The 27,997-nt window shown below is 48.8% G+C and overlaps 1 protein-coding gene across 2 annotated transcripts in view; it reads left to right on the forward strand.

The window, feature by feature from the left end:
• The window catches only part of LOC135245959 (ankyrin repeat and sterile alpha motif domain-containing protein 1B-like), a 48,374-nt gene that overhangs the window by 14,987 nt on the left and 5,390 nt on the right, over positions 1–27,997 (forward strand). The window contains exons 4-10 of one of the 2 annotated variants that reach the window (XM_064319361.1): positions 2,599–5,591; positions 8,797–8,895; positions 10,104–10,256; positions 24,290–24,397; positions 25,528–25,713; positions 26,733–26,858; positions 27,477–27,548. In XM_064319361.1, the coding sequence (XP_064175431.1) occupies positions 5,004–5,591; positions 8,797–8,895; positions 10,104–10,256; positions 24,290–24,397; positions 25,528–25,713; positions 26,733–26,858; positions 27,477–27,548 (1,332 nt within the window). In that variant the 5' untranslated portion in view covers positions 2,599–5,003. Of the gene's footprint in view, positions 1–1,202; positions 5,592–8,796; positions 8,896–10,103; positions 10,257–24,289; positions 24,398–25,527; positions 25,714–26,732; positions 26,859–27,476; positions 27,549–27,997 lie in introns of those variants that run through there. The other variant, XM_064319363.1, reaches the window with a different exon arrangement.

Here is a 27,997-nt window from a genome sequence, read left to right on the forward strand (position 1 = left end):
CAATTTTTTTTTAAGGCCTCAAATATATTTTTTAGCATTTGTACTATGGAATTCACAGTCTTGACTTAGGTTTTCCACAATTTTAAATCAGTAATCACATGTTTTCAACAGTTCCTATGGCTTCAATTACGTTTTAGGGCTCAACTTAGGGTTAGGGTTATGAAAACGATAAGTCTGAGGGTCGAGGCAAGTTCACGGCTGTGTTCAGCAGGTTAAAGAAAGGTTGGGACATTGGTTCTTTTTTGATTTTGGACAATCCAAAAATTTTGTATATACTAGTATAGGTACCTATGACCATAAAAGGATATGGAATTATACATATTTTTCAGGGAAAACATTTTTTTTTAAGGCCTCAAATATATTTTTTAGCATTTGTACTATGGAATTCCCAGTCTTGACTTAGGTTTTCCACAATTTTAAATCAGTAATCACATGTTTTCAACAGTTCCTATGGCTTCAATTACGTTTTAGGGCTCAACTTAGGGTTAGGGTTATGAAAACGATAAGTCTGAGGGTCGAGGCAAGTTCACGGCTGTGTTCAGCAGGTTAAAGAAAGGTTGGGACGTTGGTTCTTTTTTGATTTTGGTCAATCCAAAAATTTTGTATATACTAGTATAGGTACCTATGACCATAAAAGAATATGGAATATATACATATTTTTTCAGGGACAACATTTTTTTTTTAAGGCCTCAAATATATTTTTTAGCATTTGTACTATGGAATTCACAGTCTTGACTTAGTTTTTCCACAATTTTAAATCAGTAATCACATGTTTTCAACAGTTCCTATGGCTTCAATTACGTTTTAGGGCTCAACTTAGGGTTAGGGTTATGAAAACGATAAGTCTGAGGGTCGAGGCAAGTTCACGGCTGTGTTAACCTCCGTCTGTTTGTTTTTGGGTTTGTGCTTCACGTTTCGGCACTTGGAACGGAAGCCGCGTTTCCGACGCCGTTTATAATTTGCACACCTGTCGAAATCCTTTTCCGAAGCGCTTGATGCCGGTCCTTCCTCTGCCGGTGCATAATTTCCCTTCATCGTTTTTGGGTTGCATTTAGCATCTGTCTTTAGTAATGAGGCCTTGTTTTTACTAATGAGTACGAAAGAGTGTTTGTTGTGGGGAGTCTGGCATCCAGGTTTGTCCTCTGATGGAGGAGTGAGAGGAGGCGGGGTTTGAGTGTGGGGGGGGGGGGTGTAACAGGTGCGCACCCCACTGATGCGTACTTCTCCGCCGCCGCGGGTTTCCTCGAGCGGAATTTTGTTTGTTTCCGTTTGCTCCCGTCGTCGCCTTAAACTCCAGTGGCTTCTGGCCAAAAGCCAGGTGACTGTTTCCATGGTGATGAGACTTTTTTTGTGTTTCAGCTGGAAGGAAGGAAGGAGAGAGGGAGGGATGGAGAAAGAGAGAGAGAGAGAGAGAGAGAGAGAAAGAGTTTCTCATCCAGCAAGCTGTGGCAATACAATTGTACAGATTTGTCATGCCAATAATGCGTATTGAATTGAATTAAAATTGTGTGAGAGAGAGAGAGAGGGGAGAATGACAAAGAGCATCAAGCATGCCTCAGGACATTCAGCAGGTCTTCAGAAGAGAATTTCAAAGTCTTCATCCCGTTTGAACAATTTAAACTATGGCAAAATATACAGTTTATTTTCTTTGCAGTCACTCCACTCCATTACTGTTTGAAATACTGCTGTCTAGTTCTAAGGTGAATTCCTTGATCACTGGGGTTCACTGCACTTGTTGTCAAGAAACTTCCTGGACAATGGACAGAAGATGGAAACTTGCTCTCCACCCGTTCTACCCCGAAACAGTTTGTGATGAGTTTAGATTTTGATCCAGGATAATTTGCAAGTGGAAAAAAAGTATCCACACCCATTACCGGAATAGGCTGTTCAAATCTGCTGATTTTGACAAACTGAAGTATTCCAAACCCTTTGAGTATGTGGCACAACATGAAGAACTGCAGTAGCTAGACTTTTTTTGTAAGATCATATTTTAGTGTTTAAAAAACTGGTGTTCAGTGTGATTTTTGTGTGCATATTTTAACACACTATTTTGAACATGACTGCGTATTTCTCTGAAGGAGGAGGTGGGGAGCAGGCTCCTTGTTGGCAACAGAATGGGCCGTTCCATTTTGCCCTATGTGCATCAAAGGCAAAGCGGATATCCCATTAGAAGTGCACTGCAGAATCTTTATTGCCTAATTAATTATCGGCACTGTGGCTCCTCTATATGTGCAGATGACTCATTATGACCTCACTCATGCAAATCCTGCATGCCTCCTCTCTCCTGGGCCCCGTGGTGTATCTGACCCCATGTGAAATGAGTGTGCCTGTGCCTGTGCCTGTGCACGCCGATAACACGCTGCACCAGGGCTTCATCCGTTCCTCCTCCTTTTTTCTTCCTCCTCTTTCTTCTCTGCATCCTTTCATTTAAGCTCACCCTCTTCGTTTCCCTACCAGTCGGAAACGCTGCGCCCCTGGTTCATTCTCCTCTCTGCCTTCTCTTCACTCTCTTATCTCCATGGTAACCCTCTTTCTTGGTGGCACCTTCACATCTCCGTGGTAACCCTCCATCTGGGTGGTACCCTCCTGTCTCCGTAGTAACACATCCCGGATGGAACCCCTCGTCTCCATGGTAACCCCCTGTCCGGTTGATGATGCTGTCTCTCTGTGGAGCTGAGAGGATGTCCCGTTGCAGGAGGGGCAGGTTCTGCACCTGCGCTCTTACACCTGCTGCACACGTCTTTTCTGGCCCCTGAGTCTCAACTCGTTGCCATGGCGCCTGCTTCCCCTGCTCGACTAATGAGGGTCTATCCCTGAGGGACCTGCAGGGGCACCGGCCCCTCGTTGTGCTCAGCTCACATCCACCGTGCAGAGACAAACACAGAGCCAAACTGTGCAGGACCACAGCGGTCTGGTGCTATGGGAACCACAGAGCCAAACTGTGCAGGACCACAGCGGTCTGGTGCTATGGGAACCACAGAGCCAAACTGTGCAGGACCACAGCGGTCTGGTGCTATGGGAACCACAGAGCCAAACTGTGCAGGACCACAGCGGTCTGGTGCTATGGGAACCACAGAGAAATGTGCAGGACCACAGCGGTCTGGTGCTATGGGAACCACAGAGACAAACTGCAGGACTAGAGGGGTCTGGTGCTATGGGAACCACAGAGACAAACTGCAGGACTAGAGGTGTCTGGTGCTGTGAGAACCACAGAGCCAGACTAGTTATTTTTCTTACTTGTAGTGTTCTGTTCCATCCAATCTCTCTGCATCGGTCTCTCTCTCTCTCTCTCTCTCTCTTTCTCAGCCCCTCTCATTCTCTTCCTCTGCAAAATGATAAGCTCAATTGCCTCTGGAATCAGCACAGGGGTGGGTGACATTAATGAAAACATATCAGGCAAATGCACCTAAATGAGCTTGGGGCCAGTGCAATAGATTTGTCCCTCGTGTTTAGTAGCTTTGTGATAGATACAGAGGAAGGCATGTAATCCTGTACAGCTAGTTCAAGTAGGTCTTTTTTCCTGTTGGTTTACACTGTGTAGTGTTATGTGCAACAGATGTACATGTTGTTGCCGCACACGTTGTAGATTTACAATATAGAGGATTATGTGTGGCTAATTTATACTGTGCAGTGATCGCTGGATTACCGTTACACGGATGGTCAAGCTTAAATTTAGTAGTAATCCCCTATGTGCAAAAACGTGTATGCGCGTGTGTGTCTACATGTGTGTGCTTGCCTGTGCTGGTACCCGATCGCATGTGGTGTGCGGCCAGTGGTTGCCGTGGAAGCAACAGGGAGGTATGTAGTCAAGCGGACAGATGTGCTGTGGTGATGTATGTCCCAGAACAATCACCGGTCCTGCAGGAGGAAGGATTCCCAGAGCTTCTCCTCTTCTTCTCCCCCTTCCCTCTCTCTTCCCTGTCTCTCTCTCTCTCTCTCTCTCTCTCTCTCTCTCTCCCTCACCCCTCCACTCTTCAGGCTCCCCTCCATCTCATCCTCCTCCTACGGATTGAAACGTTTCCAAATGCCTGTAAGCGCAGGGAGAAATCATGTCTGTGTTAGACCTACTTAGTCCACAGCGTTTGTACAAATGCCCTCCTGCTGTTTGTACTGTATGTGCGTGCGTGTGTGTGTGAGAGAGAGAGAGTGTGTGTGCGTGCGTGTGTGTGTGAGAGAGAGAGAGTGTGTGAGGTTGCCTCATCAGCACATTAGATACTTGTAACTTGCTTTGGGTATAGAGACATTAATGAGGGCATTAATGAGGATACCAAATGCATGCCAATAAATAATTTTTAACTGAATTTACAGAGAAACTCCTCCTCACAGAATTTATGTAGGTAGTTGCCTGTAGGTAACTGAAACCTTTGCTTTGGAAACAGGGTATTATGTCAAACCAATAAAGTATCTTTACATTTTTATAAAAGCAATGAGGATGACTGATAGGGACTACTGAAGCCCACAACTATTATGTCATTATCACTAAGGGTTTTGGTAATCTGTGGGGGAGGAGGACAGATTTTTGAACTGTGGTCTGAACTGTGTTGTGACTGTTTTCATCAATCCACAAAGTGTGTGTGTGCTCGCTTGTGCATGTATGATGTATGCATGTGCATATGTTTGTGTTTTGTATCTGTGTGTGTGTGCGTGTGTGTTTGTGTATGTGTGTGTGTGTGTGTGCTTGCTTACATGTATGATGTGTGCATGTTTGCGTGTGTGTGTTTTGTGGCTGTGTGGGTGTGTGTGTGTATGCACATTTGAATATATGCGTGTGTGTGTGTGGGGGCGGGCTGATCAAATGGCTATTATCAACAGCCGAAGGTACAGTGGGTGAGAGCGCGAGAGAGAGAGAGCGAGAGCGATCGAGAGAGAGAGTGAGGGAGCAAGAAAGAGAGAGCGAGAGAGGGGGTGGGGGACAGAGTGAGAGAGAGAGGAAGGGAGGGAGGAAGGAGAGGGAGAGAGAGGGAGGAGGGAGTGTAGAGGACCGAAGCTGCAGGAACGTTCAGATGAGTGTGGGAGTAGTTGATAAAGAGAATTCTGTCAGGCAGCAGCTCTCTCTCTTTCTCTCTTTCTCTCTCTCTTTCTTTCTCTCCCTCACGCTCTTTCACACACACACACACACACATACACACGCGCGGACGCACGCACACACACGTGCGCACGCAGGGCGCGAGAGGGAGAGAGAAGAGGATCAACAGCTGTCAGACCCCCCCCGCGCCGCGTGCGGTAATGGTGACCCCTGCGCAGGCGGGGGGCTGAGGGGGGGCCGGGAGCGCAGCCCGAGGAGGAGGGGGAGGGGGGTAGGGGTAGGTGGGGGTGGGGGGGGGGATCCCCGGGTCTCGGAGACCGCCGGCATGGCCAGCTCTTTCGACAGCCACTTCGCCCGCAACGTGATGTGGCAGTGCCAGCTCTCACAGCCGGACTGCCGCTGCTACCGCGTGGACGGCTACTCCCTGCTGAAGCGCCTCCCGCTGCACCCCCTCATCGGGCCCCGCTGCCCCGTCCAGTCCGTGGGCCAGTGGCTGGACAACATCGGCCTGGTCCAGTACGAGAACCACCTGCTGGCCAACGGCTTCGACAACGTGCAGTTCATGGTGAGTGCGTCCTTAACGCGGCTGCTTGTCTCGGTGTCCAAACGCTGCTCCTCATTTCTGCATGTAGACGCTGTTCCTGAATTCTGCATCCAGAGGCTGTTCCTCAACTCTGTGTGCACATTCTGCTCCTCCCGTCTGTACACAAATGCTGCTTCTTATTTCTGTGTCTAAATTCTGTTCCTGAACTCTGCATCACAAATTATGTTTCTCATTGCTGCTCTGTTAACCTCCAGTTTCCACCCGGTTGTTGAACCGCTGACCTGATCTGATTCCCCAAGATATGTGGTTGCCTTGTGTGTGTGTGTGTGTGTGTGTGTGTGTGTGTGGTTTTTTTTTTACCTGTGTACTTTATTTATATTCGGTCACTGCAAGGTCTTGCATGAGCTTTAAGACTGTCCAGAATTCTTTCCTTTTGCCCATAAAAGGACATCAGCTGCACGCACGGTTGAATTCCATCATACCTGTTCCTTCGCAGCACACAGTATCAGTTGTGCAGGGGTGTCAGGAGCATGAAGCAGTTTCTGTAACTGCGAGTAGCAGCTGTAGTGTCACATCTTGTTTTTTTTTTTTTTTTTTTTTTTAACAGTCTCTTGTAAAATTCAGAATGAGATGTCTGTAGCGGTCTTGGTAGTACTGCTCTGTAGCGCAGCGAGTTTGCAACGGTGTCTGTAATACGTCATGTGACACTTGCATGGGGTTCCTCCATTCATTTTGGGCAGCTACTGTCGAAGACCCCCCCCCCCCCATCTACTGTAGCTCAACATCTCATACAAGTAGAGTGTGTGTCAATGTGTAAAATACAGGTAGAGAGGCCAGGTGTGTAATGAACAGGTGTACAGAGCAGGTGTGTAATGAACAGGTGTAAAGTTCAGGTGTGTAATGAACAGTTGTAAAGTGCAGGTGTGTAGTGAACAGGTGTAAAGTTTAGGTGTGTACTGGACAGTTAGGGCGCTGTAGATGTGCAGACAACCTCAGATGCATCGCCCTGTTTAACGAGATAGTTGGCGATAGCACCACTTCTGTTGTGTTGTGTGTGTGTTGCATTGTTGTGTGCTCGCTTATCTACACTTAAGCGTAAGCAAATGATAATATTTCCACAGCGCCCTTTTGCCGATGCCGGTTCATTTATCATTTGGCAAATGGATAATGAATGTCAGCTGATGGTTCCAGCCATTGGCTTTTATTAGACACAGTCTATCTTAATGGATACTGCTCTGAATCCACCCTGCGTGCATCCTTGGCGTTTTCTCACAGAGACGGGACTTATTTCCTGTTTTAACGGCCGTTTTTTAAACGGTGCGGCCGAGCAGAGTCTCCCCCCTCGCTTTGTGGAGGCGTGAGGGTCCGTGTAGGCTCTCTCTCGCGCTCTGTTCCGCTGTCAGGGCTGCCCGCTCAGATGCCTGAATTCCTGTCACTCTTTCACACTGGCCCACTGGTCACCTGAGACACCTTGATTCTGTACAGAGGGGCCTGCAGGCTCTCCAGCTCCCGCATCATTAAGCAGAGGCTCATGGGTAATTTTCAGTTTTTCCAATGCTATTCGTCCATTCTGGGTTAACTTTGACTTTTGCAGGGTAGTCGTGTGCTCTGTGTGCAAACCAGTTGTCGGTATATTCATAGCATAAGTGTAAGGTGAATATTCATGCCTGTGATTTGTGTGACGTACGTTTTTAGTTACTGAAAACGGCACAGATCTGTCAAATTTTTTGACACATTGCTACCACAGGTCCCTTTTGATTTGAAAAGTTGCTATTGTATTAATAAATACATGTTGTCATAAATCTGTTATTATGCTCCTGTTCCAGTGTCCCATCTCTGTATTGTACAGTCTGGCTTAGTTGTGCCTGATTTTTTTTCTGCTTGGAAACTACTTGGATAGTTTAAACTGATTTGGGTTGGTCTTGAGCCCATATCCTTTAAGCTCAAACTGGTCTTGACCATGAGTGGTTTAAGATCACAAAATTAAAGGTTTTTTGTACCTTCAAATATTGAAGAGCTGGCAAACAATTTTAGCAGCTCTCCTGTGCGCTACAACCCTGCCACCTCACCCCCGCTGTTTATGGACTTGGGCATTTCTCCCATTTTTAATGTTGTTATGATCTTAAGCACAATGTACATCAGAGCTTGCAGAAACCTGGAAGGCAAAAACTGTTGGATTATTCCTGAGAAAAGGCATCTTATCCCAGACTGGAGAGCTTTAGTCATCTGTATCTAAACTGTTTTACAAACGGTATGAATTTAACATTAAATACCATAACATAACAAAATATAACGACAAGAACAGGCCATTCAGCCCAACAATGCTCGTGTTAAAAATGTTATGACTTTTTAGCATCTTATTGGAAGGGCTAGTCTGCCTAATTGATATTTTGGTGGAGTTAGACGGAGTATACTGGGGAAGGAACAGCTTGAATTGTGTTCTATTGTAAGGCCCATATGTGCCTGCTACTCACAAGTCCGCCAGAAGGGCGCACTGCATCCCTTTCTCCTGTTGCTGTCTGGCTCGTGCTGACAGATTCCAGGAGTGAGTGATGAGTTTAACATCAGCACGGGCAGCGTTTGGTCTGGTCTGATGTACCTGGGTGACATCAGAGCTCAGGTCTCTGTCAATCAGGAGACCCGACAGGTGTTTAACGAGGGCTTTTGTCAGCTTGTTCGTACTGGCACGAGGCTGGGGATTTTCCTGCTGATGTCTGCAAGAAGCATCTGCCATTTTCAGAGCGTGAAGGCAAACAAACAGAGGGAGCGAAGCACTACAGTTTTGTCTCTGATGCAAGCAGGTGTGCTCGTGTCCGCTGTTTCCATGCGATGGACGAGGAACTGCGAAGGTTCTGGCCAGTGCTGCGTGTCTTTGGTGGAAAGTAGAAAGACTGTTCGTAAGAAAAAAGACTTTTAGCTTTCCCTGTGGATGTGGGAGTCGGTTTTGTTGTATTGGCAGTACAAAGAATACCTGTGTGTGTGTGTGTGTGTGTGCGTGTGTGCGTCCTTGCGTCCTTGCGTCCTTGCGTCCTTGCGTGCTTGGATGCGTGTGTATGTTTGCTTGTGTGTGTGTGTGTGTGTGTGTGTGTGCGTGAGCGAGAGACAGAGACAGGGAGTCTGTGTGTCACACATACATGCACATACACGCACACGCACACACACACACACACACACACACACGCACAGCTGCTGTGGTTTCATTGACCGCTGGTGTTTTCTCTCACAGGGCAGTAATGTGGTGGAGGACCAGGACCTGCTGGAAATCGGGATTCTCAACTCGGCCCACAGACAGCGACTCCTTCAGGCCATCCGCCTCCTGCCTAGGGTAAGCATCGGGGTCAGGGGTCAGAGGTGAAATAAGTAGCAGCTCTAACGGAGGCCTTGTTTTGTGAATGAAACACGCCCTTTACTGTGAGGGGCTGGCGGTATATTCTTCATCACTTTTAATGCTATATTATGGACTCTATAGACTAATAATGTCACGGCGTGGTCAGCTTATGCATTTATGTTGCCTTTTGAGTTTCATATGCGTTCAAATTCAGATGTAGCACCTTTTATCTTCACCTTGCACCGCAGCTGGACCACTGTTTACCTGCTTGTGCTGTTCCTGGACACGCTGGTATGAAACAGCCAATAGAGTGAGAGTGCTGCTTAAAATGCTTGTGTCTACTGTCATACTTGACAGGTTGTAGAAATATAGATGATATGATTTTTTATTCTAAATGCACGCTCTTACTTTACTCAGTGAATACTAGAGAATACAACACAGGTGCCTAGGGCTTAATTTGTGCAGACTTCATATTTCCTTCTAGAAATAATTCTGAAAAATCAGGAAAGAAGTGTAGAATTTTCGTACACAAATGTCAAGCGTGAGTCATAAGCCGTGGAGCTCAAAATCCCATTTGCGTGTGTTTCTGTGAATAAACAACGCTCGGTCTGTCAGCATGCACTCACATGCACTCTGCACTTCACCAGCAATGCATCAGTAATCGGCATTATATGGACAGCCAAGGCCTTTCAATTGTGATGTCATAAGCGTGAAGTGCCAACCTTAATGAAAACATGGGAATGGCAAAACTCTGCAATCTGTGGTGAAGATAATGGTGTCTGTTGTTCTTACAAAATCCTTGTCTGATGGTCTTGGCAGCTCTGTAACATGTAAGATTAAAACTACGGTTTGGCTGGAAATTACAACTCTTTCGTTTCACCTTCACAGTCATTGGAAGATTCTGTAGAGCAAAAAGGAAACGGTTTTCAACTTAAGCTGTACGCAAAAAAGTGGAGAAATTGCAAGTGGAAAAAGCTGTCAGTCAGTATGACACTGGCTTTCATCTGTCTCACCAATTGTGTGTGTGTGTGTGTGTGTGTGTGTGTGTGTTTTCAACTAATCAGCCAATGAATATACAAATAATATGCTCATCACTATGCTGATTCTTTCCAAACTGTTTTCAAGGGGAGAGCAATTTGATTTAATTCGTTATAAGACTGGTTTTTCCTTCCTGATTGGAGGACTCAGTATGTCAATCTCTGCAGGTGCGGCCGATTGGTTATGATGGGAACAACCCCACATCAGTGGCAGAGTGGCTGGAGTCTCTGGAGCTGGGAGACTACACCAAATCCTTCCTCATCAACGGATTCACCTCCATGGAGCTGGTCAGGAAGATCTGGGAGATAGAGCTCATCAATGTGAGTGATGTCACTTCCTGTCTTATGGAGATCATGAGTTGATTTGCGCCATCTAGCACTGTTACAAACGCAGCTAGACTCAGCTAGACATTAGTCCTAACAATTTGGCACAAAAAGTTGACTCACAAGAAAACACACATACACACACAGGTGAACGCATGTGTGTATGTGTGAGTGTTTGTTTTTATTAATAGACCAGATTAGAATAGGTAGAGTAAAAAATGTCCTCCTCTTATGTAAGACCCAGTGATGTTTTGTTTGTGAGTCCAAATATAACATACATGTTTGTAGAAATACTCTGCTTTCAAAAGCAGAATGAAATGTATTCTCCTGTTACTCATGCTGCTGTGTAGGTGACCAGTGACATCAGATAGGAATCTCTCAGCATTGCTGTTTAGTGTGTAAGTAAGCCAGGGTACAGTAAGCGTTAACTATGGTCTCCACAAAGCTCAGAGACGTGAGTGACATCGCCCTCTAGAGTTGTGTTTGAGTAAGTGTGTGATTTGTTCCCTTGGCTGAGGGCTTCTGATATTTAGCATGGCAAGCCAATCGTATCTCTTTTTTTTGCACTGCTGCTGGCTAGGGAATAGAGCTGTTGTGAAAACCTCATACCACTTCTGCCCTCATTATGTCCTAACTGCAGAGAGATTTTGTCATGAGAAAGAGAGAGCGAGGGAGAGAGGGAGGGAGGGAGAGGGGGAGTGAAGGAGAGAAAGAGGAGGTGGAGAGAGGTAGACAGGAGGTTCTGGCGGGTTCAGAGAAAGTAAATCTCATATCATTGGCTGGGAATAACAGACGCCATGGCGACTGCGAGGACAATAAAGAGGTGTTTGACGCAGACGAGCAGAGGGGATTCTGGGTGTTTTAAAATAGCTGCTTGCTCACCAGGCTGCTAGTACACATCTCAGCCCAGCACCACAATCCACTGCTCTACCCATTTCATCCCCCCCCTCCCCCCACCCTCTCCTCTGCTGCCAGCACACTCTGTGCTTAATAATCCAGACATGCACCACTCCTACACCCTATGCTCAACAGTGCACACACGTACCATACCTGCGCACTACACCTAATGACGTGAACCAGTGTACCATTCCCGCAGTATGCACAGACTGGAGTATTATTGTGAAGATCTCAACGCTGATTAGATTATTGATCTGGAAGACATTGTGGTGAATCACAATGGGCATCCTAAAAAAGAAAAAAGAAAAAAAAACACTGCTTGATGTCACAGCATTCGCCCTGGACCAATGGGGAAAGAAGCGTGGGGGAGATTTCCCTCACTTGCAGTGAGAGATCAGTCCACTGGGTGGCTCTCGTCTCTCGGACTCCAGTTTGGAAGTTAGTCGCATTAAAATTCATGTGGCTGGAAGCAGACTTTTAGCAGAAGGAGGAAGGCAGAGATTCTTTTTGATCTGGGTGCTGTGGGGAATTGCAGTCGCTGGCCAAACTGTTTTAATTTTGGTCTGTGCAGCTGCATCTTATCTCTGCAGTCTCATCAGCTGACAAAGGCTGGGGGATTTTAGGTAGTGATTCAGGACAAAACTCTTTGTGTGTTTTTTTTAGTACAATTTATGAAAATTGTGCGTGTGTGTGCATATATTGGTGTGTGTGTGTTTGTATGTGTGTCTGTACATATATATCGGTATGTGCGTGTGTGTGTGTGTGCATGTATTGGTGTGTGGATGTGTGTGCGTGCGTGTGTGAGTGCGCTTGCATGATCTCTGCTCTATATGGTCTCGTTTTACTGTCTGTCTGTTCGGGCAATGCGGACGTAGTCTGGTTTGCCATCAGTCATTGTAATGGCTGCCACAAAGAATGGCTGCAAATGAAGTAACAATACTTTTAGTTCTATTTGCCAGTAAATTGTTGCCATGACAGCTAGTAGTTGCCATAGCAATGCGCTGAGTAGTTTCTGTATGACACAGGGTAGCAATAGCATATGTAGCCTCGCCGATGTGAGTATGTGTATTAACAAGGGTAGATGTGTGTGTGTGTGTGTGTTTTAGAGTGGGTACGACTCCCTCCGAGCGCAAGTGTACATGTTTGTGAATAAGTACACAAATGAGTGTGAGTATGAATGCATTTGGCGCTTGGGGGAGTGTGGTGTTGCAGTGCAAGCACATTCAGGAAGACTAACAAGCTTGTCTTTCCAGAGTGGGTAGGCCTCCCTCAGAGCATAGGTTTTCGTGTTTGCGAGTTAGAGCACAAATGAGCGTGTGTGAAGAATACTTCTGTGCTTGGGGGAGCTGGTGTTCCTGTGCGAGCGCATTCAGGAAGACTAACAGGCTTGCCTTTTTTACCGTAGCCCTGTGTCTGTGGGGCGGAGCCTGATGTGGCGTTCGTAACCTGCCCAGGCACTCCTGAAAGCGCAGATTGCTTCATATCACGCTCACCAGATGGCCTGTGTTTGCGTGCGCACTGCATTGTTCAGCAACAATGTGTTGTTTCTCACGCTTGCACACACATGCGCTCACACGCGCACACACACACGCACACAGACACACACACACGCGTCCGCACACACACACAGAGACACGCACACACACACACACACACACACACACACACACGTCCGCACACGCACACACGACTGCATGCACACACACACACACACACACACACACACACACACAACAACATACATGCAAAATTTAGATATTTAGGAGAAGCTCCTAAATGTAAGTGTTTAACTAGGTAACAAGATAATGGTATTGGGGATATGGGGTTGATGTGGGCTGCATGGATGAGGTTGTGGGGGTATGGGGTTGATGTGGGCTGGATGGGTGAGGTTCTGGGGGTAAGGGGTTGATGTGGGCTGGATGGGTGAGGTTGTGGGGGTATGGGGTTGATGTGGGCTGGATGGGTGAGGTTCTGGGGGTAAGGGGTTGATGTGGGCTGGATGGGTGAGGTTGTGGGGGTATGGGTTGATGTGGGCTGGATGGGTGAGGTTCTGGGGTATGGGGTTGATGTGGGCTGGATGGGTGAGGTTCTGGGGGTATGGGGTTGATGTGGGCTGGATGGGTGAGGTTGTGGGGTATGGGGTTGATGTGGGCTGGATGGGTGAGGTTCTAGGGGATGGGGTTGATGTGGGCTGGATGGGTGAGGTTGTGGGGGTATGGGGTTGATGTGGGCTGGATGGGTGAGGTTGTGGGGTATGGGGTTGATGTGGGCTGGATGGGTGAGGTTGTGGGGGTATGGGGTTGATGTGGGCTGGATGGGTGAGGTTCTGGGGGTATGGGGTTGATGTGGGCTGGATGGGTGAGGTTCTGGGGTATGGGGTTGATGTGGGCTGGATGGGTGAGGTTGTGGGGGTATGGGGTTGATGTGGGCTGGATGGGTGAGGTTGTGGGGGTATGGGGATGATGTGGGCTGGATGGGTGAGGTTGTGGGGGTATGGGGATGATGTGGGCTGGATGGGTGAGGTTGTGGGGTATGGGGTTGATGTGGGCTGGATGGGTGAGGTTGTGGGGGTATGGGGTTGATGTGGGCTGGATGGGTGAGGTTGTGGGGGTATGGGGTTGATGTGGGCTGGATGGGTGAGGTTCTGGGGTATGGGGTTGATGTGGGCTGGATGGGTGAGGTTGTGGGGGTATGGGGTTGATGTGGGCTGGATGGGTGAGGTTCTGGGGTAAGGGGTTGATGTGGGCTGGATGGGTGAGGTTCTGGGGGTATGGGGTTGATGTGGGCTGGATGGGTGAGGTTCTGGGGGTATGGGGTTGATGTGGGCTGGATGGGTGAGGTTGTGGGGGTATGGGGTTGATGTGGGCTGGATGGGTGAGGTTCTGGGGTATGGGGTTGATGTGGGCTGGATGGGTGAGGTTGTGGGGGTATGGGGTTGATGTGGGCTGGATGGGTGAGGTTGTGGGGGTATGGGGTTGATGTGGGCTGGATGGGTGAGGTTCTGGGGGTATGGGGTTGATGTGGGCTGGATGGGTGAGGTTGTGGGGTATGGGGTTGATGTGGGCTGATGGGTGAGGTTGTGGGGATATGGGGTTGATGTGGGCTGGATGGGTGAGGTTGTGGGGGTATGGGGTTGATGTGGGCTGGATGGGTGAGGTTGTGGGGGTATGGGGTTGATGTGGGCTGGATGGGTGAGGTTCTGGGGGTGTAGCTGCGGTTTTGGGGGTGTTTTGGGGGTTTTGGGGAGTGCGGGTGCAGACGAGGCCTCAGCACTGCTGTCTGAGCAGCTGCTCTCTGCCAGGCTGCAGGAGGAGGAGCCACACTGCGGGAAGAGGGAGGGGTGTGGGGGCTGGGGGGTGGATGGGGGTGGGGGGGGTTCTGCAGACCTGCGGAGAACAAAGGGTTAAATGCTGCGCGAGCCAGAGGCTACCGATCCGCCATCACTCCTCAATCACCTGCACTGTCAGAGCCCCAGCCCCAGCCCGAGGATGTGACCACTGTATCCATAGCGACGAGGTGCAGGCAGAGAGGCAGGGAGAGAGAGAGAGAGAGAGAGAGAGAGAGAGAGAGAGAGAGAGGTGGAGGAGAGGGAAAGAGAAGAGAGATAGAGAGGGGGGAGAAAGAGAGAGAGAGAGAGGTGGGGAAAAAGAGAGAGAGAGGTGGGGAAAAAGAGAGAGAGGGAGGGAGATAGAGAGAGGGGAGAGAGAGGGAGGGAGAGAGAGAGGGATAGAGGGGGGAGAAAGAGAGAGAGGGAGGGAGAGGGAGCCGAGCTTCTTTCAGACAGAGCCGCGCATGAGAGCTCTGCCCGGCTCTGCCGCTGAGCGATTGGTCCCCGGCGATCAGGCGCTGAAGCGCTAAGACTCGCGGATCAGAAGCCGGGGGGAGACGCAAACAGCACCGCCTGACCGCCACTCTGCCACAACCGCTCACCCGCCGGAGAGAGGCAGAGAGAGAGAGAGAGAGAGAGAGAGAGAGAGAGTAGGACCACATCCCGGCTCTCCTCCTCCTGTCCTGACCCCAGAGGGAAGAGAGTCCCCCCTCCCACCCCCGCGGCCGGGGGGTCCCTGACCCCTCCTGATTCAGAAAACTTCAGAAAGCTCTGGGAGAGGAAGGGATTCACGCAGAATTAGTGACCCGCTGCCGCTCGGCCCAGCCGGCTCGGACCTGGGGGCGTCAGGTGAGACCGCCAAAACTCCGCTAACCCGAAAATCAGCAGCTGCACAGAAACGCTTTCTGCGCCTGCTCCTATTCAAGCGCACTTAAGCAGTACATTTTATACTGTTTGTAATTTTGAAATCAACTGTTCATTTTTTTTCACTGCTCCTCTAGGACGTTACTAAGAACTTAGACAGTCGTAAAGCCTGGCAGGTTGGTTCTAATAATTTTATAATGAGGATAAATGAGCGTCTGTATTTTGGGTCTGCATGGTTACGTGGTCTGTTGTGTATATTTGGGAATGTACTGGTCTGAGATAAACTCTGGGGTGTGAGTGATGCAATCGGGGCTATAACTTGAACTATTGCGTTATTCTGCCTGAAACCGTTTTAGATACATTGGTGTATTCGTCTGTAAAATCTGTGATAGGTATATGGATTCTGACAGAAACTTTGGCGTGGGTTTATTGCTATTTTCCATCATTAACTGTGTTTAGCTGAGTGAGTATATTCATAATCCTGCTATAAACTCTGGTGTATTGGTGTATCCTATCACACTGTGTGAAATGTTCTTTAAAATGTGGTGCTGGTATTTTGGAATTATTTTGCCATGACTCGTGATGCTGATATATTTTGAAATGAGTCACGGTGTAGCTATATCTGTATGATGATGAGTGGTGGTATATTTATTTATTTATTCATTTATATATCTCTTGTTGAGCTGTAGTGCTGGTATACTGAATATTCTGCACTCAGGCATGGTGTAGTTATTGGTCTATTCTGTCAGGAAGTTTTGTGTTGGCACACTAGTGTATTCTCACATTAGTCGTGGTGCAGATATAGTAGTATATTCTACCCTCGGTCATGGTGCAGGCATATTGGTGTATCCTGTGCCGGTCTTGTTTATGAATGAGTGAGTTTGCGTGGCCCATGCTGTGTTTGGCAGTCAGTGCCGGAGCATATCCGGGTCTGTGTCAGGGTCTCTCTCCTCCCGTCCCACAGAGAGTCCATCTGGCCCCTCTGTGAAAGCACTGTGTGTGTGTGCGTGTGTGTGTGTGGTGTGGTGTGGTGTGTGTGAGCTGTGGTGTCAGTGTGCTGTGTGTGCCTGTGTGTGTGTGCTGTGCTGTGCCTGTGCCTGTGCTGTGCCTGTGCCTGTGCCTGTGCCTGTGCGTGTGCGTGTGCGTGTGCGTGTGCGTGTGCGTGTGCGTGTGCGTGTGCGTGTGCGTGCGGGTGTGCGTGTGCGTGTGTGCGCGTGCGCGCATGTGTGCATGTCTGTGTGTGTGTGTGTGTGTGTGTGTGAGCGCGTGTGTGTGCGTGTGTGTGTGTGTGTGCGCGCGTGTGTGTATGTCTGTATGTGTGTGTGTGTGTGTGCGCGCGCATGTGTGCATGTCTGTATGTGTGTGTGTGTGTGTGTGTGAGCGCATGTGTGTATGTATGTGTGTGTGTGTGTGCGTACTCAAGCAGCGCACTCTGTTCAGACCTTCAACAGATTCATTCTCACTTGCTGAAGTGGATGAACTCATTTCTTTGTGTTGTGAGAGTGCTGGTCCCCCTGGCTGTAGCCACTGGCGTGTGTGTGTGATTCTTTCCGTGTTTTTAAAAAGAGAAATCGGTGATATTTCAAGGCTTCGGCACAGAGAGCGGGATCTGCCAAGCGAGAGATCATGGAGAACGAACGAGAGGAGAGGAAGATGAATGCCAGTTACACCCCGTGCAAACGAAGCCCGGGTTTATTGAAATCCGCTTCCTTTGCTGAATCTCATCTGTTCTGATGCTGGACTTTGATGTCACTGCCAAGAGTATCATGGCCAAGAACATTCAAACTGCATCCTGTTTCATCTGTCTCTATCTGTCTTTCCGGTTTCCAGTTGATGTAAATGAAGATAATATGAGCCTCACAATGCAGGTCTTGTAGCATATATGCACGTTAGCGTACGCGTGTGTGTATGGGCTTTGCAATTGTGTTCAAAACATTTTTTAGAGGTTCATACAGTGCTTTAGAGCCCTGCTGTACATGAGTGGGTTATGAGAGTAACTGTAGCAATGCGGGAAATATTACTGGTTAACCGTCGTACTGCGGGAGGCAAATCAGTGTTTATCATTCCTCCTCCGGGCTGGTTTACTTCCATTAAGATCCAGCTGAAGCCAGCTGCATTTTTTACACAGGGCACCAGTTCCCTTCATAGTTGCTAGGTAACCAGCACTGGTCTCACTCCAGTTGTCCCTGCATCACAGGGCTGCGGGCGTATAACGCGCGTCCGAAGGGGGAGGGGTCCGAGTCGCCCCGGCGATCCGCCCAGATACGGACGGGGGATCGCTTCGAGTCGATCCGAGCGAGCAGCACCGCAAAACCCGCAAGATCAGCAGGAGAGGAGAAATCATCTCGGGTCATTCAGGTTCCTGGCCTTGTGAATTCTGATGGACAAAATATTGACCAATTCCACTTGGATCCTGACAGACCGAACACTCCCTGAAATTAGGTTTTTTTGGGGGGAGAAAAGACTGAATTGAGTGACTGTTTTTCAGCTGTATGCTGAACAAGCTGTATGCTGTTTGATTGGCTGGAGGCATCGTGACCTATGACCCCTAATTTGCTAATGATGTCCATTCCTTGGAATCGATAACTGCTGCTGTATCAATCAGGATGAAGTCTGGAACCACAAAGAGAAGAGAAGTAAACACTACCACAGAAAATGTCACTGGTGTTTGCCTCCCCCTTCACAGTAACTATTTAATAAGAAAATGAAAGATGTTCACAAATGCCCAATATTTTGAGAGAGAGGGATAGAAAGAAAAAGGGAGGGGGAGAGAGAGAGAGAGAGAGAGAGAGAGAGAAAGACAGACAGACAGAAAGGGAGAGTATGACATCAGAGCAGAGGCCAGCATCTCGTACCAGCACTGCAAAAAAAGAAAAAAAAAGAATCTGTGTTTTAACAAGTGTAACAAGAGACCGGAGCGAGAGACTGTGTACTCCGGTCATTAACAGTGCCCGGCTGTATGAGCAATAACGGTGATCTGGTGCGTTTCCAAATGGCAGAGTGCTCTCCTCACTCTGGCTCTTGGCTCCAGGATGCTGGCACAAGACCGCCGCTCTGCGCCCTGCAGTGGCAGAGGTCCTCTCCGTCACCGGTCAAGCTGCCCAGACTGTCCTCACCTGGCACCCAGCAGGAAATCCCCAGCAGGAGATCCCTGGGCAGGAGGGTGCCGTGTTTCTGGGCATGGTGCACATAGGCAGTGAAGCAGTGCTGTGTCTCCACTGGACTGTGTGTGTGTGTGTGTGTGTGTGTGTGTGAGTGGGTGGGGGTGTGTGAGTGTTGGTGCGTGTGTGGATGTGTGTGTGTGTGTGTGGTGTGTGTGGTGTTGGTGTGTGTGTGTGTGTGTGTGTGTGTGTGTGTGAGAGTGTGTGTGAGAGTGTGTGTGTGGGGTGTGTGTGTGTGTGTGGTGTGTGGGGTGTGGGGGTGTTGGTGCCTGTGTGGATGTGTGTGGGTATATTTGTATGCCTGCGTGTGTGCGCATGTATGGTCGGATGTGTGGATGTGTGTGTGTGTGTGTGTGTGTGTGCGTGTGCGTGTGTGTGTGGGTGGGTATATTTGTATGCCTGCGTGTGTGCGCATGTATGGTTGGATGTGTGTGTGCAGTCGTGTGTGTGCACTCGTATAAGCATATCTGTGAGCGCATGGGTCGTGTGACTGCGAGTGCGTGCGTACATGCATGCATGCGCTTGTTGCCATGTGTGACTCAGTATGCATGCATGCCTTTTTTTGCGTGCCTGCTTGTACGTTTGAGCGGTTATAGTTCAGCTCATATCTGTGTGTGCATTTGTGCATGTTTGTTTTCTGTGTAGGTGTGTGTGTGTGTGTGTGTGATCGCACTGTGGTAGTGTGAAGCTATAGACACTGGAGTGTGCAGTGCTCTCTATGGGGTCCCAGCAGTGTCCAGAGCTGAAAGTCTAAGTGTCACATGGTCTGCTGCAGGACCCCGCCCACTCCCGCCACATTCCTTTCTAGTAGTAACAACCTACGGTCTCCTGAGTGGGAGTGGGAGTGGACCCTGAGCCGTGGGAGAGCCTTGAGGAGCGCCCCACAGCGCACAAGCAACTCCCCCATCACGGCCCGTCTTCTCCTTCCGCCCGCGTGCCGTGCGGTCGCAGCTGGCTTCACCGCAGAGCTCGTTACGGAGAACCTCCCTTCTGCTGGGTTACTGAGCTCTCCTGGTTCGGGCCAGCGAACAAGAATTGCCTTGAGGGTTTTTTTTTTTTTTTTTTCTTTCTCGGTGTCACCTGAGTCTGCTCAGGTTAACCCCATAATCCCAGCTGTGCCTGTGGATTAGTAGAGCTGAGCAGCGCCTTGCATCATAGTCTCTGGAGTACACATCAGCAATGCAGCTCCTGGGGCCACTGTCACGAACCCCCCCACACGTTCATGTCTCATAAGGAATAACAACTCAGTTAGTCATTCCGGTTGCCCTCTCCCTTCCGAGCCATCACATGCAAATGGCTGTTACTCAAGGCATTAGGACAACATTTGATGAATCATGAATCTATTTAAGACATGCGTCCATCTCATTTGCCCCCCCAAGTCAAAATGGCTGTGTGAGCAATATGTTAAATGAAGAGCTAACAGTAAGATTACATAAGATTATCACTGCTCTGTTCTGCTCTGGACCCCTTGAATGTTCTCTTCTCCTCTTTCAGCCCTGGGTTCATAAAATTATAAACCATGTGAATATTTTGCAGTATAGATTCTTTCTTTGAATGAAGGGTCTGCTTTTTTCTATCTTTCATGATTTGGGGGATTACTTTGTGGTTTATTAATCTGTTAAGAAGCGAGCTGCTTAAGGGGGGGGTTGCAGGTTTGCTACATGGAACAAGCAGCAGCCATTCCGGCTCTGTAATCCGTGAGAGAAACGTGCTGCTGCCGCAGTGTGGCTAGGGGAATAGCTTCCCTAATGAGATTTTGAGAACACTGACTCTTATCATTCTCATCACTGCTTTTGTGCGCTGTCTAGTAGTTATTAATCATTACACTTTCATTTTGGCAATGATGACAGCAAAGCAACAGGCTTGAGACCTCTTTGGCCATCATCTGCTAAGTGCTAACTGCATCTTGGTTCTTCGCTTCTTATTACAGTATTTTGTCTGATGAATTGAGTACCTCACGTTCCTCAGATTAGCCGACTATGCTAATTGTACGATTTGTGATACTATGCCTGACATTAACAGTGTAAGTGATCCTTTTTGTCCAACCACTGCTCCTATTAACCTATTTGAATGGACCTATATGTCCTCCATTTTTGCTGGTTATTCTGGGTGGGAGTGTCTGATAAGTGGACGGAGCTTTGTTGAAGTTTTATGGAAGTGTTTGGATCTCTTGGGCCAGTATGAGCTGTTTCCTCGTGTGAGACACACACGGGCATCTCTTCGGGTTTTCACGCCTCTTTAGAGAGGCCTGGATTTGCGCGCCGGGCAAGATGTTCAGTAAAAGGTCAAGACAGGACACAGAAATGCTTCAGGAGGTGATTACGTTGTCGCCCCCAAATGTTCCCAGAAGCATATATAACGAGGCTCATTAGACTCTGAATGGAAGGCCAGTTCATCCTGAGGCTCTGTCTCTTCCAGTTCCCTGCATTATTGCCCTGGACATTTAAGAGATTTGCATTTAAACAGGAATCATTCTCCACTCATAGGCTATTTGACAGGGAAGCTATAATATATACACTCTCGTTGGAAATATGTACACACTCATTGGAAATATGTACACTCTCATTGGAAATATATATTTTCTCATTGTAAATATATACACTCTCATTGGAAATATATATTTTCTCATTGTAAATATATACACTCTCATTAGAAATATATTCACTCTCATTTTTTGTCAATAGAGGGCCTCTAAACCCCACAGGCACGTTTGATTATGCGATCGATGGATTGTGGTGTTTCTCAGTAACTGCCCCGGAGGGGTGGAAGTAGGCTAATTGCCCGCGCGGCGGCGTTTTGAGCGTCCGTAAGCGGTCTGGGACGGCGTGAAGGCCGGCGCTCGGCCGCGAGGGAAGCCCGGCGCTTTAACGAGGAGGCCGAGCGGCCGGAAGCCCAGGAGGAGCTGGAGGGGCATCGAGCCGCCAGAGCGGCAGCACACACACACGGACCGCTCTGCTAGGAGTGTGTGTGTGTGTGTGTGTGTGTGTGAGTGAGTGAGTGAGACAGAGTGTGTGTGTGCGGGCATGTGTGTTTGTGGTGTGTGCGGGCATGTGTGTTTGTGTAGGCATGTGTGCTAATGTGAGTGAGAGAGTGTGTGTGTGTGTGTGTGAGAGAGTACGCGGGCATGTGTGTTAGTGTGAGTGTGTGTGTGAGTGAGAGAGTGTGTGTGCGTGTGCATGGGTGTATGTTAGTGTGAATGAGAGTATGTGTGTGAGTGCACGGGCATGTGTGTCAATATGAGTGAGAGTGTGTGTGTGTGTGTGTGTGTGTGTGTGTACACATTTCACAACCAGAGCTTATGCCATTCGGTCTAATTTGATGTTTGCACTGAATCTCAACGCTGTCTTTTGATCATTTTAATCTAGGCCGGTCTAATATGGGTTCTTTTAATTTACATGAAAGGGAGAGGTGAGAAAAAACGACCGAACCTTTCTTGTCGTGTTTTTGTTGGCTGAGCGCTTAGCTGTTAAATGTTTGCTTGGTTTTGAATTTTAATGAGAATTTATGTAATGCAGCCTTTGATTTTTTTTTTTTTTTTTTCATACTAAAATGATGGGCTGGTATTAAAGATGCAGGTTGTTCATACTGCGCTGAGTCCTCTCTGCTGATGAGACCCCACATTGTGCCCCTGCTATTGATGCAATGATTAGCATTCATAAAATGAGCCCTAAAGGTCAGTTCTCCCGGTGAATTATTGTAATTAAAGGGACGGTGCAGAAATGCTTATTAATCTGGAAGAGTGCTGTTTCCCCTCCCTTGGATCTATCAGCCTGGTTCGCGACCTGTCTTTTTCAGGCTGGTGCTCGCGCTGATGCATTTTTAAACTTCAGACCCGGCCCCAGTCAGACGCGCACCTCATCCGTGTCTGACTGACTCGTCCGCGGCCAAAGAGTCGAGTCTGGAGATGTCACATCTCCTATACAGTGATCAATGGTGATAACCTCTGCTGCTGGCCAATCACAATGCTGGGCTTTGCCATGATAGCAGTTACTCCACAAAAAGACACACACACACACACACGCACGCACACACACACACGCGCGCACATGCACACACACACACACACACACACACACACACACACACACACACAGAGCTGCCGGCGGTACCCCCAGGGCAGTTTGACAGGACTGATAAATTGCTCTTCGCAGCGAGCAAAGCCACTTAATAAAGATCTCATTAATCCTCCCATCATCCTCTGTTTTCTGCTCTTCCAGGAATTTGATGACATAACAGCGTGTGCGTCGTGGCCGCGCTGGCAGTGTGAATGCATCGCAGCAGATGCGCGACACTAATTAGGGAACTGGAAATGAGAGAGTGACTTATGCCTGCCGATGAGGGTACTCATTAGCATTTTGCGGTTGAGGGAGTGCTTTTTTGTTTGCAGGTCAGGGATTGATCCGATCAGTGCTGGGAGACGAGGCAGCGACCATGTTTGATGACTATATAGGGCTCTGTCTTTCGAGTAACTGATAGATGATTGGGTAGTGGTTTGTATTTATATTGTGGAGAAATACTGTGTTTGATGGTTAGGTAGTAATTGGTGTTGGAGGATTAGCGAGTGATTAGTCTGGAGGGGGAAAGAGTGGCTGATGATTCTGGAGTGATTAGTCTGTAGCGGGGAGAGTCAAACAGACTCTCTCCTCTACTTAGAAAGGAGAAAGGGATTTGTGCGCACTACACACACACACATCAGCAGACTGAAATCCATGACATTTATTTATTTGAGAAATGTCAGGGGGAAAAAACTTGTCAGAATTAATTAAAGTGAAGGACTTAATAGTGATTTGGTATAATTAGGGTTGATTAATATATCTGTTGCAGTCATTTTCTATCGACAAAATCTATTGTGTACACACACACACATACACACACATGCACAGCCTTGTAATAATTGGCCTCAGTAAATCTGCAACATCAGAAAACCTCATCAGCATTCTCCCGTTTGCTGTGTTGTTGATTTAACAAGGCACATTGGCTCTCCTTGCACATCTCCAGGTAGAGGGGATTTAGAGACCCATTTATTACCCATGTTTATGATTGCGCTGCCGGAGACAGAAACACTTAAAACACTCCCGCTCGCAACAGGGGTAGGGTGTGAATAGGACGCACTGCTGAACATGGTCTGGGGAGAGATTCCGCGATGTCACAGGAGAATGGTGTCTGCAAAGGTTCTGTGATCTCACAGGAGGACGTGGTCTGCAAAGGTTCTGTGATGGCACAGTGGGGTACGGCCTGCATAATTGAGCTGTGGCTGTGAGGTGGAGTTTTGGAGGTTCTGTGAGGTCATAGTGCGGTGCAGTTCCAATACGTTCTGCGAGGTCACTGTGAGGTGGGGTGTGATCTGGAGAGATTGAGCCTGCTCAATTATATGTGTGTTAGGGGTTCCTGGTCTGGTGGTGGGTGGTGAGTTTTTACTAAATTTCAACCCGGCTCTCACAGCAAGAGGCTGCCAACCTACCCACTCTAATGCAGCGGTGACTAGTGGTGATGTCACGCACTTCCCGGTCTCCTCTCATCCCATAGCTGGGCAGGAGCCGGGCATTAGTAAACGAGCGCCAGCCCTAGATGCTACATTCTTATCAGGATTTGATTACAGGTTCTATCTAACATGAAGTAAGCACCAGATTATCTGATCCACACAGATCTATTTATGAACAGCTTGCTGCCCCAGTGCTGGCCTTAAGCTAAAGAAATGTCAACCTTAGCGAATATGCAGGAAGCGTTGTGTTTGTAGTCCGAGCTACACACCCACACTTGGCCCTCCTCTCTCCCCACAGATGCTGAAGATCAATTATATCGGACACAGGAAGCGGATTCTAGCCTCCCTGGGAGATCGACTGCACGAGGACTTGCCCCAGAAACCCGGCCGGGCCATCTCCTTACGGGTGAGCGACGCCCCCCGCTGCTCCTTCCTCCTTCCTTCTCCTCCTCCTCCTCTTCATCGGTCCCCTCTGTCTTCTCTCTGTAGCTGCAGAGATCACTCCTCTAGGCACGCTCCCTAGCTACTTCGGCTGACAGGAATGCACCGCAGGACACGGGGGTTTTCTTCCACCAGGGTGTGCACACGGCTGGGGCAGGGAGTTTTATTAGCGCCCGTGCAGCAGGACAGAGGACTGGGTGCTAATGAAGTGAGGAGGCACAGCAGACCTGTATAAATGAGTGCAGTGTCAGCACATACATAGCCTCAGCATTGTACCCGAGTACTGAGAGCTACAGTCGGCAGGTGCACGTCGAAACGGGGAATAAAGAAATGCTCTGAAAAGCCCGAAACGAAGTGCTATTTCTGTGCATGATCCTGATCTCCTTAAATCCCCTCTGCTTTCCGTACGGAACCGTTCAGCTGCTCAATCTGCATATCCACCTGCTTAAATCCAGTCCTCCGCGCTTAATCTCAGAGCGGCTGGAAACTGGAGTCTGCGAGTGTGTAATTAGAGCAGCCAGACCTCCGGGACTTGACTGGGTCTTAGCTTAGCTTCCCTGTCTGCTTTGTCCTCAGATGACGCTGCGCTAAAGTGCGTCACGGCGCTCTGTGCTCCAGGAAAGCTGGTGTGGGGGCTCGATGGCGTCCTGATAAGGGCTGGCAGTAGGCTGTGGCTCGGAGGAAGGAAAGAGGTTCGACTGACATAACCAAGCTGGCCTTCCCAGCATCACCATCCACTTTACTTTTAATGAACTTCAATGGACAAGCAGATTGGAATCTGATTAGGACACATGGAGAGGAGATATAAACAGTGTGTTGTCAGAAGTGTGGAGCAGTGTTCAGGGCAGCAGTGTGGGGCAGTGGTAAGAGCAGCGGTGTGGAAAAGTGCTCAGAACAGTAGTGTGGAGAAGTGATCAGAGCAGCAGTGTGGAGCAGTGGTCAGAGCAGCGGTGTTGACTCATTCCCAGACGACTACCGTTGTTTCCCTGAGGTCTGTGATCTCACCTGTGCGTACAGGTGAAATGTAAGCGCGTGAATTAAAATGGTACGTACCGATGCACCCATTGACCTTGGTGCTCCTTTCCCCCTCCTAAGGAGCCGATTGGGAACCACACACCCCCCCAGCTGTCCCCCTCCCTGGGTCAGAACCTGTACACCTCCAGCTCGCTGGACGTGCAGCACCTGATGATGCAGGCCGAAGCCCGCCGTCGCCGTAACGATGCCTACTTCGAGGACGTCCCGCGCTCCAAGCTGGAGAGGCAGATGGCCCAAGTCAGCATGGTGAGTTCGCCGCCGGCACGGTTCAACGGACGCACGCAGGCACGCACGCGCCGGACTTCCCACAATCCTCTGCTGTCAAGGTGCGGAGCGAGGGCGTGAAAGAAGCGGCGGAAGGAGACGTGTGGAGAAAAAGACGAGGACGATTTCACACGTTGGGAAATGAGCGCTAGACTGTGTTTGCTCACATTCAGAAACGAGTCCGTAGTGGCGTGCCAACACTTCACAGGTCTTTCCTCGAAAATGAACCGTCAGCCTGCAGTCCGCCTCTGTTTGATGGGCATGTTAACAGCTGAAAGACTATTATTATGCCACTGCTTCTGTGAGACACTGGTGTGACTGCACAACAAGGGACAAACTAATCAGGAACGCAAAGAGGGAGTTTAAGTTTGTGAAATGCCTCCTGCTTCCTTTTAACTGGAAACAATGTCCTACGATCACTTTGTTTTGATCTTCTGACCTCTTTCATATTAGTCCCAAGTCTCAAAGGCCTCACAGCTTGCCTGTACACATGAGCATTTGCACATCTGTAAACTTTTGTGACTTGGTGTGTCATCAATGATGTGCTTGTCTTTCTGTTACTGCAGTGTGTATGATTGTAAACTATATAATACAAAGCAAAACTATAAACTCATTTGTAGTGCCCTTTAAGCAGTAGTGCCCTTTTTTTTAAGGAAAGTGAAATTAAGATAGAGAAACACTAACGCCTAAAAGTATAAACTAATATGAGCTGGCACACGGAGCAGGTAGACTGATTCGATAGAGCCAGTTGCAACTGCACCTTTGATATGGATCAAGTCAGCCAGTGCTGAATACAGAGTTCAACTAAGTAAACAACAAGATTCAGTCCAATCCGTTCAAGGTCACCACACAGAGCGTTTTAGGGGGTGTGCGAAAGGCCTTAAATTCCTCTGTGGATTTAGCAGGGAGTTCCCGTCGGGACCCACAGGATGGCCTGTGTGGGCTAAGCACTGAGCCGCTGTAAGGTAGAGGACCATTTCTGTTTGATCTTGTGATTTCAGGCAGGCGAGTGGTGTGAGCCAATCACGTTGAGGCCTCCCAACGAGGCGACGTCGTCCACGCCTGTGCAGTACTGGCAGCACCACCCGGAGAAGCTCATCTTCCAGTCATGTGACTATGAGGCTTACGTGAGTACCGCTACCACCCCCCCCAATGGAGCCCCTCCTTACTGAAGATGACTGTCATTTAGCATAACAGAACATATGACGAGAACGAGCCATTCAGCCCAACAGTGCTCACCATTTTCCTGACCTAATACCTAGTACTCTGATTAGCTACAGACTAGATAGTATCTATAAAGCCGTTTCAAGCCTGGCCTTGAAAATCCACAGAGTTTCTGCCTCTATTTTAATTAATATTTTTCTCATCTATATTTGTACACTGGTGTTTGCTACCTCCACGCTGCTCGGCTAACACGCGATGTTCTCGCAGTGTCACCCGGGAAAGTGTTATAACGTTGCCACAGCGCGGCGGCGACGTTGCGAGAACGCTTCGTGCTGTCTGGGCGGTTGGCGCTGTGGAGCCGGGCCCGGGGCCAAAGGCTCAGAGATGATGAATGAGATTATATCAGAGGGGCACATATGGCGCTGTTCTGATGGAGTGATCTCATCTTCCCCTGCCCCCGCGGCCCCGCTCGCGGGCCTACCGCTATTCTCGCGTCTTTGCTAAATGGGACAGCGACGCCCGCGTTGTTATAACGTTGTTATAACATTGTTATAACGCTGCCGGCTCTCCTCTGCCCTCAGTACCTGGGGTCCATGCTGGTGAAGGAGCTGAGAGGGACGGAGTCCACCCACGATGCCTGCGCAAAGATGAGGGTATGAGCTCAGGCCCCTCCCCCTCCCCTTGCCCATCTTCTCCTCCCTCCCTCACGCCCCCCCCCACCCCACCCGCCCCCCCGCACATGTCTCCGCCTTTAACCTGTACTGCTAAACAAATGCACAAACTGCGGATTTGATAGCCCCTACAGTTACAGTAGCCAATTTACTGATCCTGCGTATTTATAAATAATTCAGTCAGCCCTGTAGAGACCATTTAATATTCATGTTGCACAGTCCTCCACCCCTGCCCTGTAGAAAATAGTTAATATTCATATTACACGAACACCCCCCCTCCCACACCCCCCGCACACACACAGCCCCCATTCCCAGCCCCTCTCCTGTAATATTCATGTTACATTCACCTTACATCTCCATCATTCGTGTACTTGCTCATTCGCAATGGCCCCTGGGGACAGAGAAAAGCATTTGTCCGCCTCCTTGATGTA

Source organism: Anguilla rostrata, chromosome 19, assembly GCF_018555375.3.
Source record: "Anguilla rostrata isolate EN2019 chromosome 19, ASM1855537v3, whole genome shotgun sequence".
Lineage (NCBI taxonomy): Eukaryota > Metazoa > Chordata > Actinopteri > Anguilliformes > Anguillidae > Anguilla > Anguilla rostrata.